The 20,126-nt window shown below is 38.1% G+C and overlaps 1 protein-coding gene across 5 annotated transcripts in view; it reads left to right on the forward strand.

Annotated features, from left to right (window-relative positions):
- GRM5 (glutamate metabotropic receptor 5) overlaps positions 1 to 20,126 on the forward strand; it is a 530,088-nt gene that overhangs the window by 443,323 nt on the left and 66,639 nt on the right. For all 5 annotated transcript variants that reach the window (XM_065881635.1, XM_065881638.1, XM_065881639.1 and 2 more), the window contains exons 5-6: positions 1,488 to 1,656; positions 6,306 to 6,432. In XM_065881635.1, coding sequence (XP_065737707.1) covers positions 1,488 to 1,656; positions 6,306 to 6,432 — 296 coding nt within the window. The remainder of the gene's footprint in view (positions 1 to 1,487; positions 1,657 to 6,305; positions 6,433 to 20,126) is intronic.

Below are 20,126 nucleotides of genomic sequence, written 5' to 3' on the forward strand. Positions count from 1 at the left end.
TGAGCAATGAAACTCTCTTCATATCTCTTCAAATCAGTAGCAGCAAAGAAAAAAAATCTTCCTGACACTAACATTTCTTTCTTTCTCCCAGCCTAGAACGTTCAAAGGTCATTTGCTCACAGGCAGTCAGTCACCTTGTAGCCAATTCGAAGTAGCCAATGCCATAATGTATGAGTTCTTTTTGCCTCAGTGCTCTGTGTTCGAATATCTCAACTCACTGCATGCTTAGTAGCCACTGCATAACAGTGACAGAGTGGAAATGTGTAAGACTCAGCTCTGTATCCTACAGATTGGTACTTTTAGAGGTGGAATTTAGACAGTTACTCAAAATTGTTACTGACTGCAAATAAAACACTGTAGGATAACACTGAACAGCTAACCAAACTTAAGAATAAGTTAACATTCTGAAAAAAACACTACAGTAAAATATGTGATTGGGAGTGAAAACACAATAGTATCATTTTCAACGTAGGTCCAAACAGATTGATGTCAGCTTTGTTCTTAGCATTTCTGTACTGAACATTGGTAATCTGGTCACTTGAACCCAAAAGCTAGAAAGTTTTCTATACGCTATCTATTTTCAGATAACTCAATATGCTAAGCATGGAGGTTGAAGGAAGCATTTAGAAGAACCTGTCTACCAGTCCTAAAAGTCCTGGAAAATAAAAGCACAGGGTACTATGTGAAGACACTGTACACCTAAGACATACCTACAGATATGTCTACAGGAACTGACAGTGGTGGTATTGCTCATCCAGTGTCCTCAGATTGGAAAATTATTTCAGAAAGCTTCTCTGGAAATGTGTGTGTGTGTGTGTGTGTGTGTGTGTGTGTGTGTAAAATCTTATAAATAATCACATTAACTTTCCCTCTTTACATCTCTATCCCCATATAAAGTCTGAGAATTCACGAGGTACTAGTATCTTCCAGCATTTTTACATTGCATGAGGTGCTTTAGAAGCTATCGATTTTCTGAATTAGTTTAAACATCATTCCTGAAAGTATCTTTATACAATGAGTTTAGCCATTGATAAAGGGTAAAATGAGAAAGGTAAAATCAGGTCGTATCCAAATTACCTCCTCATTCCCTAAAGCTGAAGACAAGATTAAAGATTTACCAAAATTCTCCCTTGGTTATTAGCAAAGGAGTGGAGATGAAAACCTTGTTATCTTTTTAAGAAGCCTAAAAGTAGTACTTGTTTAAACTTCTTGAAGTTATTCCTTTCATCATGCTGAGGTCAAGTCACCTTCTCACATGGGATTATTTTCTATTTCAGGTATAAGCTTGAAAGTTTTTTTAAAAAAAAGGTCTCTGAAGAGAAAGTGAAACAGACAGGCTTTTTGTTATTCTAAAGTGTACTGTCATGGAAAATTCCAGTGTCACCATTATGACAATAGGTACATTTTGGAGGACAGAAATCTATTGCTTCTTCATAGCTGAATATTTATATTTTTAGCTGAATAATTATTATATTCTTCTTCCTAAGGTATGAAATAATGAATTTCAAGGAAATGGGAAAAGATTATTTTGATTATATCAATGTTGGAAGCTGGGACAACGGAGAATTAAAAATGGATGATGATGAAGTATGGTCCAAGAAAAGCCACATCATCAGATCCGTGTGCAGTGAACCATGTGAGAAAGGCCAGATAAAGGTAAAGTGGAGTCTGTGTTTCTTTAATTTTTGTTGTAAATTCAAAAGTATTCATTAGCGTTAACAAGTTTAGATATTTGTTTTGCCTTTTCCACTGTAAGCTTCTAATTTTTAGAAGAAATTTTTTTTTAATTGTTTTCCCATTAATTCCTTATGATATCTAGTAAACCCCACAATAATCTTAGTAGTTGGACTGGCTGAACCAATTGAAGAGTCATGCCCACACCCTTTCTACTCATGTAAGCCTTTAAAGACATGCTTCCTGGGAATAAATAGTTCACAGCTGGAAACTACATCAATTTCTAATTAACTTAAATATTTACCCAACTCCTACTAATGTAATAGTTTACATTACAAAACTATTTGTTTACATTACGAAACTATTTGTTAGTTTACAAAAATAAGTCAGACACATTTACTCTTAGAAGATTTATAGCGTAGACGAGGAAAAATATCATGGGCACAGATAAGTAATGTCATGTGAAATGTGATGACTTCATTAAGAAAGAAAAAAAGGGAGCTAAATAATTTCATACAAAAGAAAGGGACAGGGACTTCCCTGGTGGTGCAGTGGTTAATAAGACACCACATTCTCAATACAGGGGCCCTGAGTTTGATCCCTAGTCAGGGAACTAGATCTCACATGCATGCCGCAACTAAGTGTTTGCATGCCACATCTAAGGAACCTGCATGCCACAACTAAGGAGCCCAGGAGTCACAACTAAGGAGCCTGCCTGCCACAACTAAGACCCAGCACAACCAAATAAATAAATATATATTTTTAAAAATGAGTTACTATATGTCAAATAGTACAGTGCCGTGTACATGGTGCAATAAAGGTGCGATAAAAATTTTTTTTTTAAAAAGGGACAGATTTCTTCTGAATAAAATGTCAGACACTGAACCATGAAAAATGGATATGACTTCAGAGAGAGATGTAGGGAAATGATCGTTTATGTAGAGGGAATAATAACAGGAAAGGTACAGAAGTAGTCAGACTGTTCTGGAATAACAGTGAATAATCTAGGGGGCGTTGCTCTAAAAGGTTACTGTAAAAGAGAAAGTTGCAATGATAGATTGAAGCCACATTTGCAGAGAGTTTTGGATGCCATACTAAACAGGCTGAACTTAATTTTTTATTAACCAGGAGTCTGAGAATAATTTTGACCAAGATGCTGACATATAATAGGTGAAGATGCATGGGTGGAGTTATGAAACATAAATAAAGGAAGAGGAGACAAGTTAGAAGGACACTGTGATAGTGGTGACAAGGTCCCTGAATTATGGAAGAAACAGTGAGAATAGAAAGGCGGTAGGGGAGGTATTTGAAAGAAACATTATAGAGGTAGCCTCAATCAGCCCTGGCTATCAACCACTAAGCCTAAAATATTTACTCTCTGGTCCTCTGCAGAAAAAGGTTGCCGACTCTTAATATTCAGTGATGGTCTGCATCTTGGCCAATCATCTTGCAGTTAAACACTTCATGTGAAATTCTTTTTAGACTCACTTAGAATATCAATTGTTCATAATTTCCAGTTCTTCCCAGAGAAAGATTAGTCTGTATAAATTACTACATGGAAGTTGTCTCTGTTTTGACCCTTCAGAGCAATATAGTTTGAACCTGTAACTTCAAAATATTGAATGTTGGGCTTCCCTGGTGGCGCAGTGGTTGAGAGTCCGCCTGCCGATGCAGGGGATACGGGTTCGTGCCCCAGTCCGGGAAGATCCCACATGCCGCGAAGCGGCTAGGCCCATGAGCCATGGCCGCTGAGCCTGCACGTCCAGAGCCTGTGCTCCGCAACGGGAGAGGCCACAATAGTGAGAGGCCTGCGTACCACAAAATATATATAGAATGTCTGTTTCAAGAGATTTCTTTATATATACTTTTCTACCCCCTTCTCCTGGGAATAACTTACCCAGTGGAAGAATCTGACTCCCTATTATCGTATTTTCAATACTAGTTAGTTTGTTATAATCGTTATAGAGTCTTTTTTTAATCCCAAATTCTATTCTCCTAACCAGATCTCATTTTCACTCCATTAAATATACAATTGACTACATTTTCTTGATATGGTTTAATAAGGTCACTGAACAGCTTCACTAATGATATCAACACATCACAGAATTGTTCAGATTTGTTAATGCAGTGCCCACAAAAGGACACTTAGTCTAGCAAAGGTTCAAATATATAACATACTGTTATTCATAAAGAAAGCATCACTACTTCCAGGGTGCTTTTTTACACTTTTAAAAATTTTTAATTTATTTTTGGCTGCTTTGGGTCTTCATTGCTGCGCGCAGGCTTTCTCTGGCTGCAGCGAACATGGGCTGCTCTTTGTTGCAGTGCGCAGGCTTCACATTGAGGTGGCTTCTCTTGTTGCAGAGCACGGGCTCTAGGCATGTGGGCTTCAGTAATTGTGGCTCGTGGGCTCTAGAGCACAGGCTCAGTAGTTGTGGCGCTTGGGCTTACCTGCTCCATGGCATGTGGGATCTTCCCAGACCAGGGCTCAAACCAGTGTCCCCTGCACTGGCAGGTGGATTCTTAACCAGTGCGCCACCAGTGGAAAAAAATGGAAATTAATCTGAAAGAGAACTGCCACCACCTCCTGTATTCAAAATGAGTGTGAAACAGAACATAAATGACAAACAAAAAAATGTAAAACAAATCAGTTCTGAAGGATCAGAAGAAGACAGTAAGTTGTCACTATTTATTCAAAAAAAGATTGTAATATTGGAATTAATCTTGGAAAAGGGCATGAGCTTACTCTGGTAAAAAAAAAACTGAAATTTACAAAGCAATGCAAATTGAATCACGGAAAGTTAGCACATTTCTAAGAGGAAAAACGCAACTGCTTTTGTTTGCCAGGCTACTAAGAAAGAATCCTTCAGCATTTGAAATGTGCCTCCTAGTAACTGTCCAATGATAGTTTTACCAAGTGTGGTTGAAGTAACCCTGAAAATGAAATTCATGTCTCTATATGGATACTTATATGTATATTACTAATAAAACAGTTAATATTTTTAAAGTGTTCTACAGTTTCCAAATCATTGTGATATTCTATTTAATCCTCAGGAAACTCTTATAAAGGCAGGTATTATTTTAAAAGCATTAGTCTCGGTTGGATGAAACAGGATCAGCTGGGAGACTGCTCAAGGCTGCACATTATTTAGTGGCTATAAGTAAGACTAGAACCTTGGTGCCCCTTGATTCTCAAGCCAGTGTTCTTTCCTCCACATATTTCAAAATATCACGAACTCTATCTTTATACAGACCAATAAGGCTCAATATTTAAAAGCATGACCACGAAGTCCAAGAGGCATTATTTGATCCCTCATTCACCCATGTGTTGTGTGAGTGAAATCACTACGCCTTAGTTTTCGTCCCTAAAAAAATGAATAAAATAAAACCAACCACCTTATACAGAGCTGTTCCAATGTTTCAATGAGATGACACGACATGGCATGCACTAAATCACCAGCAAACAGTCAACATTCTTATGAAGAATGCTTTCAATAGATTAAGCAGGTCTAATTAGCAATTTTACCTAATTGATCTGGTTATTTTAGGGAAAGGATGTTTCAGGCCCTTTTGTCATCATTTCCTACTTGTATTGTTGCGATGTCAAGAGTCAGCACAAGGGACAGTACAAAACAGAAGAAAGGCGTGCCAGCCTACAACTGTATTTGGCTATAGATATCTAGACATTATTATCAAAGGTCATTAATAGAGTCAGCATCTAAGACAAGGATATGAAGTGTAACCACTCCTGCGTCTGGTTATTAATCAGAGTTTTAATTATTTATAGGAATGTTTAATGAATGCTGTCTCTATCCCACAGAGGCTATTCATGCACCAGTGGTGGAAAAAAAAATAAAAGACATCCATTTCTAAAGAATAATATCTAGGACTCTTTCAACTGTTAAATTATTTCAATTATTTTCCATTGCCTTAAAAAAATTAAACACATGAAGAGGTATATAATAGTCTCAGTGACCTTAACCATCTTTATCCCAAGCAAATCAAAACTACTAGAATAGGAAGGAATGGGCTGAATTACTGAACCAGATTTTTAGTAGAAACAGTCTAAGAGGTGATCTCCAGAAAAAACTTCATCGTCTGCCTCTTAATTCAAAATAAATTCCTAATTATTTTTTATCAGTAGGGATATATTTTTGAACTTTAGCAGGTATACAATGTGGGCTTTTTGGCTAACAATTATTCAACTAGTGAAGGGAAGCCAAGGTAAATCCGGAGAGCAGAAGTTCTTAATTTGAAGCAAAGAAAGGGCACAAACTCTGGGGAAAATTCAGTTACATACACACATACAGAAATGTATATATATTTACATGTGAGCACAAACACAGACGCTTAATACACGTATCTAAAGCTAATTACCAAAGATTTGCACTTAATTTCATCCTTGACCCTGCCACCAACAAATTTTATGATGTTGGATTGGTTGCTTAAACTCAGCCTGTTTCTTTAATTATAAAACGAGAATATTAATACTTACACTGCCCATCTGAAAACATTTGAAATAACTTATGTGAAAGCCCCCTTCTGCTTTGTAAAGCAGTACATTTGAATAAAGGATTGCTGGATTTTTATCTACGTGAAAAACTAATCAAAATTTTAAATATCTGCCTTAGGTGATCCGGAAGGGAGAAGTCAGCTGCTGTTGGACCTGCACACCTTGTAAAGAGAACGAGTATGTCTTTGATGAGTACACCTGCAAGGCATGCCAGCTGGGGTCCTGGCCCACGGATGACCTTACAGGTACATGTAGCACAATGTCAGCACAGGTACATCCCCCAAAATCCACTCAAAAAGGACACAGACGTGGGAGGAGGGGGGTGACGTCTCCAAGCATTTCTCATCTTGGTGGAATTGTTTATGCAACAAAGAATTCCCTTAGGAACAGATGCCTTCCCAACACCTGGGCTAATCATGAAAATCTTTAGATCGCTGGGAGAAATCGGCCTATATTCCTGCCCTCACCCCCAAACTGGATCAGGATCCTTAGGTTTTCTACTGGGCATTTTTAGTCCATCTTCAGGGTATTCCCAGAAGTTCCTAAGCAGGGCCCCAGTTAACTGCGATTTGAGGTGTAGAGAGAGCATTAGCTGGAAGAGACTAAAATATGCCATGACGTATCCAAGAACAAAAAGGTAGCACAGAATTAGGTAGAATTTGGTCTAAAACTCTTTGTTTCTCTTATTGCTTTTCCTTAATCTAAACCAGAAACTTCCAACTAATGAGTTTTCAAATAATGTCAACACAGGGTAAGGCTCATCTCTGCTTGATTTGGGGGGAGTTTGGGGAGAGGGGTTACTTTTTGTTTTTGTTTCTGTGATGTTTTGGTTTAGGAGTTTTTTCCTCCAAAAATGTGAAGTAATTATTGTCATTGTGCTCTCAATATGGTATTTCATAGCTATTTCTAATCTTTACATTATGAAAACAGGATACCTTCCATCTTTCCTTCCAATTCCTTCAATAAACATTTAGCAAATGCATATTAGATGCCTATTTGCCTACCACCGATATAAAGATGTAAAAATGAAGATATGCCCTCTATCGTCAAGAAGTTAATGAGGGAGGTAAACAGTAAAAATGCGATGACAATAAATGACACAGGTTTGTGGACATGGAGTATGAGGAGGGGACCTGTGAAACTAAGTTTTCCAGGGAAATAAGAGAAAAAGACATTCCAGGCAGAGGGCCCACCACGTGGTATGTCAGGTCACCTAGTGGTTTTACAGTTGAGGTGGATTAAGCACAAACTCCTAGAGGCTAGAGAATTATAACATCATCAGTGTTAGAATCGACTCCTCATAGGACAAGAGATTATCCATGGTAGTTGTATTAGCTTATTCCAAAAACCTGGTTCTAAAAATCCTGTGATTCTGGGCCTTTTGAGGCCAGCTCACATTAAGACTTGTTTTCAGTGATTGGTATTTATGCAGAAGATATTCCTTTTCTTAAAAAAAAAAATTTAAAAATTCTGGTTTAATAAAACACCCAAGTACCTTGTGACAGCATTTGTGTCCTGTTTTCACCGTCAGATGACAAGCTTTCTGATACTCATACATCCTGCTATCCCCAGAGCCAAGTCAGTGCTGAACACAAAGTCTTTAATAAATTTAGTTTACAGATAAACTAAGGCACACACACGCACGCACACACACACACACACACATACAGTAAAAATGTAAGAAAGAAAAAAATATGATTGGTTCTCTTGTGAGGGAAATGAAGAGCAGTTTTGATCTTCTCCTTTATACTATATGTTTACTTTTTTCTAGTTTCTGATTTCAATATGGATTATCATTAAACTGAAAAACTATTTCACAGATTCAACTATCCACGTGGTTAAGCACCTTGAACGTGAATATGCAGATGTAATTTTTTGTCCTATGTTTTGTAAAACTATCACAATGAACATGGTCTGCTTTTTCATTCATTCAACAGAAAAGTATTTTATTATTACTATTTGCACTACAATAATAGGTGCTGGAGAAATTGGGGTTAAAAATAGACATGGTTTTTATATCACTTACCATCTTGTTGGGAGAGAGACATTTCTCTCTCTCTCTCTCTCTCTCACACACACACACACACACACACACACACACACACACACTCTCTCAGACACATACAGACAGGCATGGACAAATTGTGTTAAGTAGTATGAAGTAAAAGAACAAGAGTAAAAAAAAAAAAAAGAAAATATTAGGGGAGACATAATTTAAATTTGTGGTCATAAAAGATCTCTGAAGAAGTGAAGATTAGCTGAGACCTAAATGATAAATACAGAAATAGCTATCAAAACATGATGAGAAGGGCATTTCTTACTGAGGGCAAAAGCACATGTGAAAGTCTGTTTATGGATAAGCCAATGGAAAAACAATGTCAGAAGGGATCAGAAAGGTAGCAGGGGCTAGATCATATACTGTATAGCCTTGTAGAACAGGTTCAGGATTTGAGTGTTTAACACCAAGTACAATGAGAAACCTTTGCAGGGACTGCAGTAGAAGAAGAATACATGATTGGATGTATAATTTTAAAACATTACTCTGGTTGCTGTGAGGGAGAATAATTTGGATAGGGATGGAAAGTGGAACCAGGGAGATAGGCAGGATGGTTACTGCAGGTTGCCATTGCAGGCACCAAGAGCTCTTGGTATCTTGGGCTAAACAGTGCATTGGAAGATTTCAGATATACTTTGGAGTAGAACCAACAGGATATACAGATGAATTGGTTGCAACAGATATTAAGTAAGGCTACCAAATGTTCGGCCTTGAGGAAAATTTGCATTCTTTGATAAGGATCAATAGTTTGGTTTTAGACAAGATCAGCTTGAGATGTCTTTGAGATTTTCAAGTATGAATTAATCAATTTAACAAATTAAGGCCTTAGTTTGTGCCAGAAATGTAATTGGAAATGTAAAATTTAGTCTGAGTTTCCAAGAAACTTATAATCTAGTGGGAGAAAAGCATATAAATAAGTAACCATGCAGTAGACCAAGTGCTGTAGGTGAGAAATGAGCAAAGTATTACGGAAAAATGGAGAAGGGCACACCTAACCCTGGAGAAATTACATACGGTTTAGTCTTGAGGCACAATCTTTAAGCTCATTTTAAAAAAAGGTAAGAAGATCCTACTGGGAAAAGTGTGCAGCGCTGAGGCTATGAATGGCACCATCATCCTCCTAATTTCTCCAAACAAAAAGAAGTGAGTCATCCGAACTCTTCTCTCTTCCCGGCAACCCGTATCCAGTCACTTAGCAAGTCTGCCTATTTGCATTGCTAAATATTCTTCTCCCTCCTTCCTCTCCATTTACTGGTACAACTCTTCCCTTGACTAAGTTATCATCTCACATTTGACTATCGCAGTAATTTCCCAGTTTATTTCCCTACTCCCAAATTTATGCCACATGCCTCCGAGTTTGTTTTTCATCTTGCTACTAGATAATGTATCCAAAAGACAGACGTGTCCCTTTCATTTCACTGCTCAACACTGACCAGTGTTTTCATATCTCTATGGGATATGTCCAAGTTTTTCAACATGGCATACAAAATTCCCTCTCTCCCTCACCCTCCTGTGATCTTTCTAATTTCAATCACCATCACTTTATAAAGCTCATTTGACACTCTAGTATCAAGGCCTGCATATAATTCTCATCCACACACAATGCTATTCGACTCCTCTATGTCCGTACAGGTGTTACCTTCCTTGCCTGGAATGCACTTACTCCACTTTGTTCACCTTCACCTTACTCCACTCCTGCTTACCTTCCTTCCTCAGCCCAGATGTCACCTTCTCTATGACACCTTCTTTGTGGTACTTAGACTAGTAAGTCCTCTATTCTGTATTTCTTAAGCAAATTCTGCTTCCCTCGTTACATCATTTTCAAACTGGATTTTAATGGCCTATATCCTTGTCTGCATTCCCTACCGAATCCTTAGTTTCTCAAGGACATAACCATATCTCAATCACCTTTGCATTCCTAGCATCTAACACAATGCCTGACACAGAGTAGGCACTCAGCAAATGAGTGTCAATCTGCAGTAAATGATGGGGAGTGTTACAAATGAAGATGGAAGTAAGTATTAGGGCCATGCTCTGAAGACAGCCTTGAACTAAGGAGTCTGGACTTTATCCCATAGACAAGTGTGAGGCCAGTGAAGATTTTCAAACAGAAGAATGAAATGATTTTCCTCTGGCTACACGCATACATGTGAGTGTGTGTGTATATGTGGGAGGGGAAAGAAAGTGGGAGGGGAGAAGGGAGAATAAGTACCAAACCTGAAAAGGTCTCCACATTGATAGTATGTGAGATTTAACCTTTCATTAAGATCTCCAGCACTTTTCCAAAGAGCCTATAGCTGTTTGCTGCCCATCTCATTGACTCTGATTCAAAGTAACTTGGCACTTGGCACTGCTAGCTAAGCCAGAAGACTGCTCTGATGGCTTCAGCTATTCCAAAGCCTGCCACAGAGATGCTTGGGGCTGGCTTCAGAGGATACTGTAAGTCTTTCTTCTACCCAACTGGCTTACAGTTACCCCACTTCAGCCTATAACGTGACAGCTCGGATCACTTTGGGTCAGTGCCCCCATTGTGATAATGGCAACTAACACATACATGTTTCCTGTGTGCCAGGAACTCGTTGAAGCATCTTACAAATGTTAATTCATTTAATCCCAGCACAGCTCTATAAGATTGTTAGCACAGTTAGAAATCTTAGAATTGAATAATTGTTTAGAAAAACAACTAGGAGTGGCAATCAACTGACATTAATATCTATATTATATTTAGCCATTTACTCTTATATAGTCATAGAAAGATGTCTGAAATGAACACTACCTTAAGAAAAAATGTTTATGAGCGGTGAGATTGCGAGTTACTTTTTTGCACACACACATACACACACACACATGTGCGTATAATATTGAATTATATTAAGAGTATGTATTTTCATCAATATATCCATTAAAATAAATTTTAAGCTAGCCATATTTTTAACAGCCGTCATAAATTGGCAGGAACCAGGAATTAAGAAGAGAAAGAAAGAAAACCAGGCATGAAAACCAGGAAGAAAATAAAGAAAGATTTTAAATGGAGGATGAGGGCAGAACCTAACAATATTCCTAATTCAAGTTATTTTCATTAAGTACAACAAGTAGTTATTCTTTCTGTAACAATCTTCAGGTATCCATGTTAGCAGTGAATAGGATAAACAGGACCCCTGCCCTCAAAGTGATTATCATCCTAAATATTGACAAGTAATAATAAGATGCTGAGTGTTAACAGAGAAGACCAGAATGGTGTAGGAGCCTGTATCAGTGGAAGCTACTTAGATGAGGTTTAAAGTTGCCTCTTCAAGGAACTGTGTACATGCAAGAATTAAAGTAAAGATGGAAGATGGCCAGATTCAAATGAAAGAGAAGAGTGTTTTGGACACAGAATACAGAAACTGAGGAGGAACTGGGAGCACAGGCCATGGGAGAGGGGCTGAGACAGGCAAGCCAAGCAAAGGCCAACTCTTGCAGGCCTTCGTAAGCCATGGTAACTATTTTAAAGTTTATTCTAAGGGAAATTAAAAGACATTATTTATTCATTCAGCTATCTATCTAGTCAGTCACTCAACAAATATATAACTAGCACTTCCTCTGTTCCCAGCAATGTTCTAAGTGCTGAAAATATTTCTCTGACCAAAACATAAAATTCTCTGCCCTTATGATGTTTACATTCTAGAGAACAGTTTTAAACAGGGCAATTATTATCTCCAGGAATATCCAACAATTGAAATAAGAAAGGAAATGCAATCATGATGGACTGCTTTATAAATATTATGCACACATTCAAAATGCAAAGTGTAAATATTGTTTAAAAACATGAGTAGAAAGGATACTGATTTCAGAATGATGGTTTCATCTGGAGAGAGATGGGAGGGAGTCGGGTAGGATTTACAAGAGAGGTTTCAATCATATCTGTAAGCTGTGTGTATATGCAATTTGAAACAAATGTGACAAAATATCAACATTTGTTAAATCTGGATTTTTACGTTTGTTCTGCACTTCCCTGCATATTTAAAATTTTTATAATTTAAAATACTTCATATGATTTGAGCTATTTAAATACTGAATACTAGAAGATAAAATTTTTAAATAAAGACTAAATTGGGGACTTTGAAAGAAGGAAGAGAGAAAACCACAGTAAGGAAATTTTGCAAGTCACAATGTGAATCTGTCGGTGGTTTGGACTGTGATGATGTAGTGGGAATAAAGGGCAATGAAGAGATCAGAAATTTAAATTAACAGGAGGAGGTCACTGTTTCGCTGAGAGAAGAAGATAACTGCAATGTGGTCTGATTTGAAAGAGGAAGGAGGAAAAAATAGTGGAAGGCGACAATTTGGCTAGGCACTCAGAGCATTCCCTACAAGCTTCTGCCAAGACAACTTTTTCACTGCACACCATTCCCCACCAGATGCGTGCAGAAACTGTCCTAGAAAGAATCTTTAATTTGTTTTCTCTCAAAGAATTTGGGATGGCTTATAAGTAGCAGATCTTTAGCTGCCCAGTCCAAAGCTAAAGCCATGGAAACCCTTTCAGGTGGGTTTGCCAACTCTGGCAACCTTCCAACAAACCCAAGTAAAAGGAAAAAGCAAAAACAACACGGTTTTCAAAAAGTAACTCAGTGGGAAGCTTTATGACAGAAAGTTAGAATGATTTCCTGCTTCTCACGCGCAAAGAAATGTATCTTATTTATTTTAAGTGCAAAGCTGTAAACTGGAAGGAGGGCAGTGCCTATCAACCTTTTAACGTCAATAGGAACATTCTCTAGGAAGTTCCTTTCGTTCCCTAAGTTACCTAATTGCTTTGGAGGTTGGAACCTTTGTGTCTTCACTTCAGGGGCAAAAACAGAACAGAGTCAAACAAAAGGGAGTTGGTGGGAAGCTGGGAGGGAGTGGAGGATGAGCTCCAAGGAGGCAGAACCACTGACATGTTTTACAACTCCAGCATTTGAGTTACTCTCTTCCTATAAATACTTCCTTCATTTGTGTTCCTCAGTTTGTCCTGCTTTTCTTGGGACATTTTTTTACCTTTTAATAAATAAGTAAATAAAAACGTGGGGAGAAGTGCTTTTCATCACCAATATATTTTTTAACATCTTTATTGGAGTATAATTGCTTTACAATGGTGTGTTAGTTTCTGCTGTATAACAAAGTGAATCAGCTATACGTATACATATATCCCCATATCTCCTCCCTCTTGCGTCTCCCTCCCACCCTCCCTATCCCACCCCTCTAGGTGGTCACAAAGCACCGAGCTGATCTCCCTGTGCTGTGTCGTCACCAGTATTTTTAACTATCTTATGCATTATCCTTTTGAATCCTATGAGGTAGACTTTATTATTTTACAGCTGAATTAATTAAGACCCAGGAAGATTCTATAAGTTGCTCAAGGTCACAAAACTAGTGGAAAATCAAGCCCAGGCACTGTGATTCCCCCATTCGCTGCTACACCACATGCCTTTCTTCATAATCACGTTTTGGAGCCCCACATTTCCAGGAAATTACAGAAAGAGAAAAAAGTCAGCTTTCAAGCTGGTCACATGTTAATTATCTCCAGGTTGCTATGATATTTTTCATTTCAAATGTGTGTAAAAAGTGCTGCCCATTTGATTACTACAATTCAATTTGGATGAGGAAAGGGTAAAAAAAACCCTTTCCGTTTATTATGTGTTTCTGATTCTTTAGGGGAAATCTGTTATGAATTTAGATGAGAAATATGTGGTTTTTATTGTTACAATTTTAATAAACGGTTCCTGTTAATATTTTAAAAGGAACAGGTTTTCATAATGGCAACCTCTAATTTCTTGGCTTATCTAGGTTACATAATAATCTTAATAGGAACACATGCTCTACGAGCTGGTTATCCTATCATTCATTCAGCAGAAGTCATTTTTTAATCATGTTTCTACACTGTTTTCAACACTGTGCTAGGTTCTGTTGATAAAGATACAAATGGAAGGTGTCTGACCTTCCATTTCCAGGCCATCAAGTGTCCACAGTAGAAGAAGGCTGACTTACATAATTGCATTCAGAGTATAACATATGATACATACGATAACTGAATTGTGCATTGGTGGCATGCAAGATAGAAGTACTCATTAGCAAATAGCTCCAACTTGGTTCAAACAAAGCACAGGGCACCGGACACATAGTGATCATGGAGCCACAATTCCTACCCTCGAGTATCCCAGAGGCTGGCAGACACACACACAAATAAAGAGCAATTTCAATAAATTAAGTACGCCAGGAATATAGGAGAAACTGATTTAATGTTTGTCCAATAAATAATAAGAGAGAGAGGAGGAATAAGGGAAAGAATGAATGAATGAACAGACCAAGAAAGGAACAAAGGTGGAAGAAAATAAAGTGCTAGCCTGAGAGTAAAAACTAATTACACTGAGGAGAGAAAATTAACCGGGTCTTGGAAGTTCAGTTCTGGGAGGAGATGGAAATAATGCATGTGAAAATGAGAAGTTAACCAAGTAAAAGGGAGAAGAATTTTCAAGGAGAAAGAAAAACCCTAACGAATATATCTAAGGAATGTGTATTCAAAAATATTTTTTCCAACATAACCAAGCTGTTTTGACGCAAGTGAATCACTATTTCACATTCACTTTTCCTATCAAAGCCTATTTATGGAAACCATCCTTTTCTAAAGACCAAGCATCATAACGGTGACCAGCTGCTGTAAAAGGAAGTGACTACTTTGCTTAACAATAGAATCCCCCCCCCAGGTCCCTAAGCACTTTCTAGACTTTCCTTACATTCGTTACATAGACTCGCCAATACTATCTAAGGAAGGTGAAATTTATGACAAACGTAGTATTAAAAAATACAGCTGAAATTTTCGGCTGCGTGTGAGACATGTCCGGAACAATTCTTCTTTATTATCTTCCAATAACATAGCGGTTTAAATCTCAAAAGGGTTGGAATTAGACACATCCATGTTGAAATCCACACTCCACCAATGACTCACTGTGTGACTTTAAGCAAAAATAAACTTCCTTCTCTGAGCTCCTCTTACATAAAAATGGAGGTAACAGTAGTAACTAGTTCACAGAATTATTGGAGAGATTAAATAGCACACAAATAGTTTGGTACCTGTTAACAGTTCAGTTATATTAACGATTATCACTCTACTGTTAATTAAGTTTAAAAAATACAGTGATGAGAAATGAATATAGAGATTGATTGATTGATTTAAAGATAAATGAGAAAATTTGGAGAAAGTTCCAACCTCTATTGAAAGTCTTCCCCACTGGAAAGTAAGGTCCTCTAAGTCAATGATTGTCTAGCCCAGTAAATGGCACAGAACAGGCAATGAACTTGCACTTGTTGAACTAGCTTACTATTATAAATATCTCTTTTAATGTCACTTACTTTACCTTCTTAGCTTTCTGATTCCAAATGAATGGGTTACACAAGGTTAACATGATTTGGAATCTCCAGAAAGATAGTCATGAGCCACAACAATACTAAGAGGCATCTGGCATGTTTCTTTTTTTTTTTTTCTTGTTGTTTCCCATTTATTTCTTTTAGGTTCTAGAGTGCTGATAAATTCAACTACAGTGCCCACTCTTTACTGGTTTTCTTTAGACTAATATGTTTTGTTGCTATTTTTGTTACCAATGCATGCATGACAAGAAGTACATTAATCACTGCTTGTACGTTAACAACTGGACACATAAACTAACCACATTTGTTATTTTCTGTTAATGTTGGTTGTTTCCAGTTTGCCGAAGTACATTAAGAACATATTATGTGAACACTGAAGTAAACACAGTTTAATACAGTCACCTGTTTTTGTCTTCCATTCTAAACTGAAATCTATTACTAAGACCGATGTTTTATTCCTCTTATGCTTGAAATTGAATTCTTTTTCTTTTCCTGCCATCTTTTTTTTTAATCACTCTCCCTGATCAAAAGTTTTTCTGGGGCTTCCCTGGTGGCGCAGTGGTTGAGGGTCCGCCTGCCGATGCAGGGGACACGCGTTCGTGCCCCGGTCCGGGAAGATCCCACATGCTGCGGGGCGGCTGGGCCCCTGAGCCGTGGCCTCTGAGCCTGCGCGTCTGGAGCCTGTGCTCCGGAACGGGAGAGGCCACAACAGTGAGAGGCCCGCGTACCACAAAAAAAAAAAAACAAAAAAAAACAAAAAAAAAAAAGTTTTTCTGGTTTCAGTGGATAATAATGGCATCATTATCCACTTTTCCTGTTTTCCTCAATGACAAGAAAAAGAATTAACCTTCTCGGAGGGAATCTAGCATCTATTGCCTTTAGTGTTTTTACATTTATATCTAACTCTGTGTTTGAAATAAAAGTAAGAATAGAGTTTTGGAGTGTCCCAGGGCTCAGTCTTCATCCTCTTTTCTATCTACATTTGCTTCACCGGTGATCCTACCCAGTCTCTTGTTCTCAGTTATACACTGAAGATTTCTGAATCTAAATATGTAGCCCAGACTTCTCATCCAATCTCCAGACTTGAATATTCAACTGCCTACTTGACATATTCATTTGAATGTGCGATAGATATATCAAATTCTACATTTCCAAATCTGAAATCCTTTAGTCTTTACCTTCCTGATCCCCAAGGCTGCTCTATCCTTAGCATTCTGTATTTCACCTGATGGCAAATCCATTCTTTCAGTAGCTCAGGCCAACAACTTTGGAATCATCTTTTACATTTTCTCATATCCTTTGGTCAATTGGTCAGGAAATTCCACTGACTCTTCCTTCAAATACAGAAGTCTACCACTTCCCATTACCTCCACTGTAAGATCCTGGTCCTGGTAATAACTATTAATCATCTTTACTAGTGAAATAACCTCCTAATTAATCTTCCTGATTCTCCCCCTGCCTCTACCTACAGCCACTTCTCAATAGCCCGGGCAGAGATACCTTTTTAAAAGTAAGCCAGATCATGTTATTCCACTGTCTAAGAACCTACAATAGTTTGCTCTCATTCAAAGTCAAATTTATGTTCTATATGACCTAGACCTTTGTTATGTATCTGGACTGTTTTCCTCTTTATTACATCTCCCTCTATCCCCCAACACATTGGTCCTTTTGTTCTTCTGTTAAGATATCTGGAAGGCTGTTCTCCTAGGGTCATTGCCCAGCTGTTCTCTCTGCCTGGAATGCTCCACCCCAGATACACATACTGCTGTTATCCTTGCCTCCTTCAAGTCCTTGCTCAAATGTCTACCTTGACCAACGTGTTTAGTACTACAAACTGTCCCCCTTTCCCCTCTCTTCTACCTCTTACTTTCCCCACTTCATAGATAACCTTTTATTCCATTATATTGTTAATGTGTTAACTTATTTTTGCTGATCATATATTGTCAGTCTCCCCAGTTGGAACACAAGCTAAAGGGTAGGGGGTTTCTGCTTGTTTCGGACATTTGGGAATAACAAGCTCCTAGAACACAGTAGACACTCAAAAAATATCTGAGTCACAAAATCAGAAAGGACATTTGGATGGAAGACCAGCCACAGGAGGAAAATGCTTTTTACTATGCAGATTATTTGCAAAAAAAAAAAATGACTGACTAAAACCAGAGGAAAGGGAGCCTGAAAAGAGTCTAGCAAACCAGGAAATTAATTGTAAAACACTCACTATAGCTCAAATCATGTGTGTAAAATTCCCTTGATCCTCTCTTGGTTTTAAAGTGATGACTTTAATGTTTTATTCTAGTAAAGTACAAAACTAGTTTTAAGCATTTTATTTTCTCAGTCCTGAGAAATTGCTTCACTGCTCTTTTTCAGGTAATTGATCTTTAATTTCTCATATGCAATTTCTTCTACAAGGGTTTCTCCAGATTAAAACCCTCATTATAGGGAAGAGAGTTCTGTATTTCCATTTTATGTATAGAAAAAATGGAGACACGACTAAAACATGCAAAGGACAGACAGTTCAAATATAAAGAGATCCTTGGTAATCCAGTCATCCACGGGCAGAAAGCAGGCTGAAGAAGCTACCTGGTTGTAAAATGTGCCCTCTCTCATAAAAATGGAAAAGGACTCAGATGGAAGGATCCCCATCCAATGAAAATATCTCTGAATGCTCACCGTTACTAAATAAATTCCAAAAACGTAAAAACAAATGGAGACACAAATAAATAGAGGAAGCGTCTCGTATTCACCAGAAATATTTGTGTGCAAGCTGAAAATGAAATGCATGTCTCCTGATTCAACTGTTCTCTCCTCCATTAACGTAATCATTCATTCGTTCAACCTGTTTAACTGCGTGTTGTGTACTGGCTACTGGCTTGGCACAGTAGAGCAAAAGGCAAACAGTCCCCGGCTCTCAATTTGCTCTCTGTCTACTACATGAAACAGACAAGCAGGTTCACTATGAGCATAACAGCTGTGCTATTATGTGCAAAAAAATGTTGTGCAAGCGCTGTGATAGCCACCGGCACAGGGAACTGCTTGACCACATGGGAGGAACCTGTCACTCCAGGAATCAGAAAAGCCATCCTCAAAGAGGAGCTGGAAAATGAAAGAGGAATGAGTTAGATAGTGAGGGGAGAGGGGAAAGGTAAAAATGGAGCAAAGTATTCCAGTCAGCACATTTTATTATTTAAATTCATATGCTGTGTTTTTCCTCTCTTATTCATCCGCAGTATGACCGGAAGTCATATTTTTCCAAAGCTGGTCCCTACAAATGTGCATCTGTGATAATCCTTCCCCTCAGCACTCTGCAGAACTATTAAATCATTCTTTATGCCTAATTATGAAATTAATCTTTGCATACAATTTCAAATTCCCCTATAAAATGTAACCAATAAAAAAATATAAAAGCTAAATAAAAACTATAGCCCCGAGTTGTCAGCTCTCTGAGGGCATTTTATTAAGGGAATCTAAAACAAAAAATATGCAATAAACCTTGAAGGGCATGAAATAGGCTGGGTCCGATGATAAACGGGTGGCTGTGAGTCCTCTACGTGGCAATGTTAGGAATATCCCACGATCAATCCTTGTTCTCGTGTGCCGTGGGTACTTGGTGCCCATTCCACACTAGAAAACTTTAGGGACACAAAAGTAAAAATTTACCAATCAGTGTCTGGCTAGCAACCCTCAGGACATATAAGCCAGGATGAGAACCTTGCTGAAGAATTTGAACCAATGAGATTTCTCAGAAGGGAGAATGGATCTACGTCAAATATCAAATACTTATGCCACCACTAGCCCCTCCTTGCACGTGGCAGACATTGCCAGTTATTCATGATTCTCCTTCCTACTAAGTAACCTCAGGGCCCCTTTGAAAGGAACACTTTGATCAGTTTGTCTCTCCTGATGCAACATAAGTCAATCAGTTAATCAATCAATCAAAATGTTCACAGGGTTTTAATCTCAGCCCCAACGCATCAGATTAAACCTCATATCCTTCTTCTGTAAAACAGAGTTAATAATACCTACCTCACTCGTTTATTGTGAAGATTACCTAAAATATCTAGGATAACACCTGACATTTAGTAGGCATTCAATAAATGTTAGTTTCTGCCCTTTTTTTTTAATGCTGGCATAAACAGGAATAAAGTGGCTTCCCATTGAGGCAGCTTCCATAAAACCTACCAAACATTTTGGATAGAGACTAAATTTTCATTTGAGGGAGGAATCATGGTTATGTTTTATTTCATGCTAAGGTTATGGTAAAATCAATCAACTCTAGAAAATGCCTTTTTTTTTTTTTTGAGAGAACAACTCCAAATTATCTTTCATTTATACAAAAAGGGCATCTTTAACAAAAGACACACTGAGAAGAGAGTCACCATGGCCCAGGAGACAGGGCAGGGAGGTGACAGGCCTTCTGAGGCCCTGCTGGGGAGAAGGGGTCCGGGAAAAGTGGTGAGAAGTCTTGGGTAAGTGCTGAGTGGTGGGGGCCACAGAAAGGAG

The sequence above is a fragment of the Phocoena phocoena genome, chromosome 8, assembly GCF_963924675.1.
Source record: "Phocoena phocoena chromosome 8, mPhoPho1.1, whole genome shotgun sequence".
Classification (NCBI taxonomy): domain Eukaryota; kingdom Metazoa; phylum Chordata; class Mammalia; order Artiodactyla; family Phocoenidae; genus Phocoena; species Phocoena phocoena.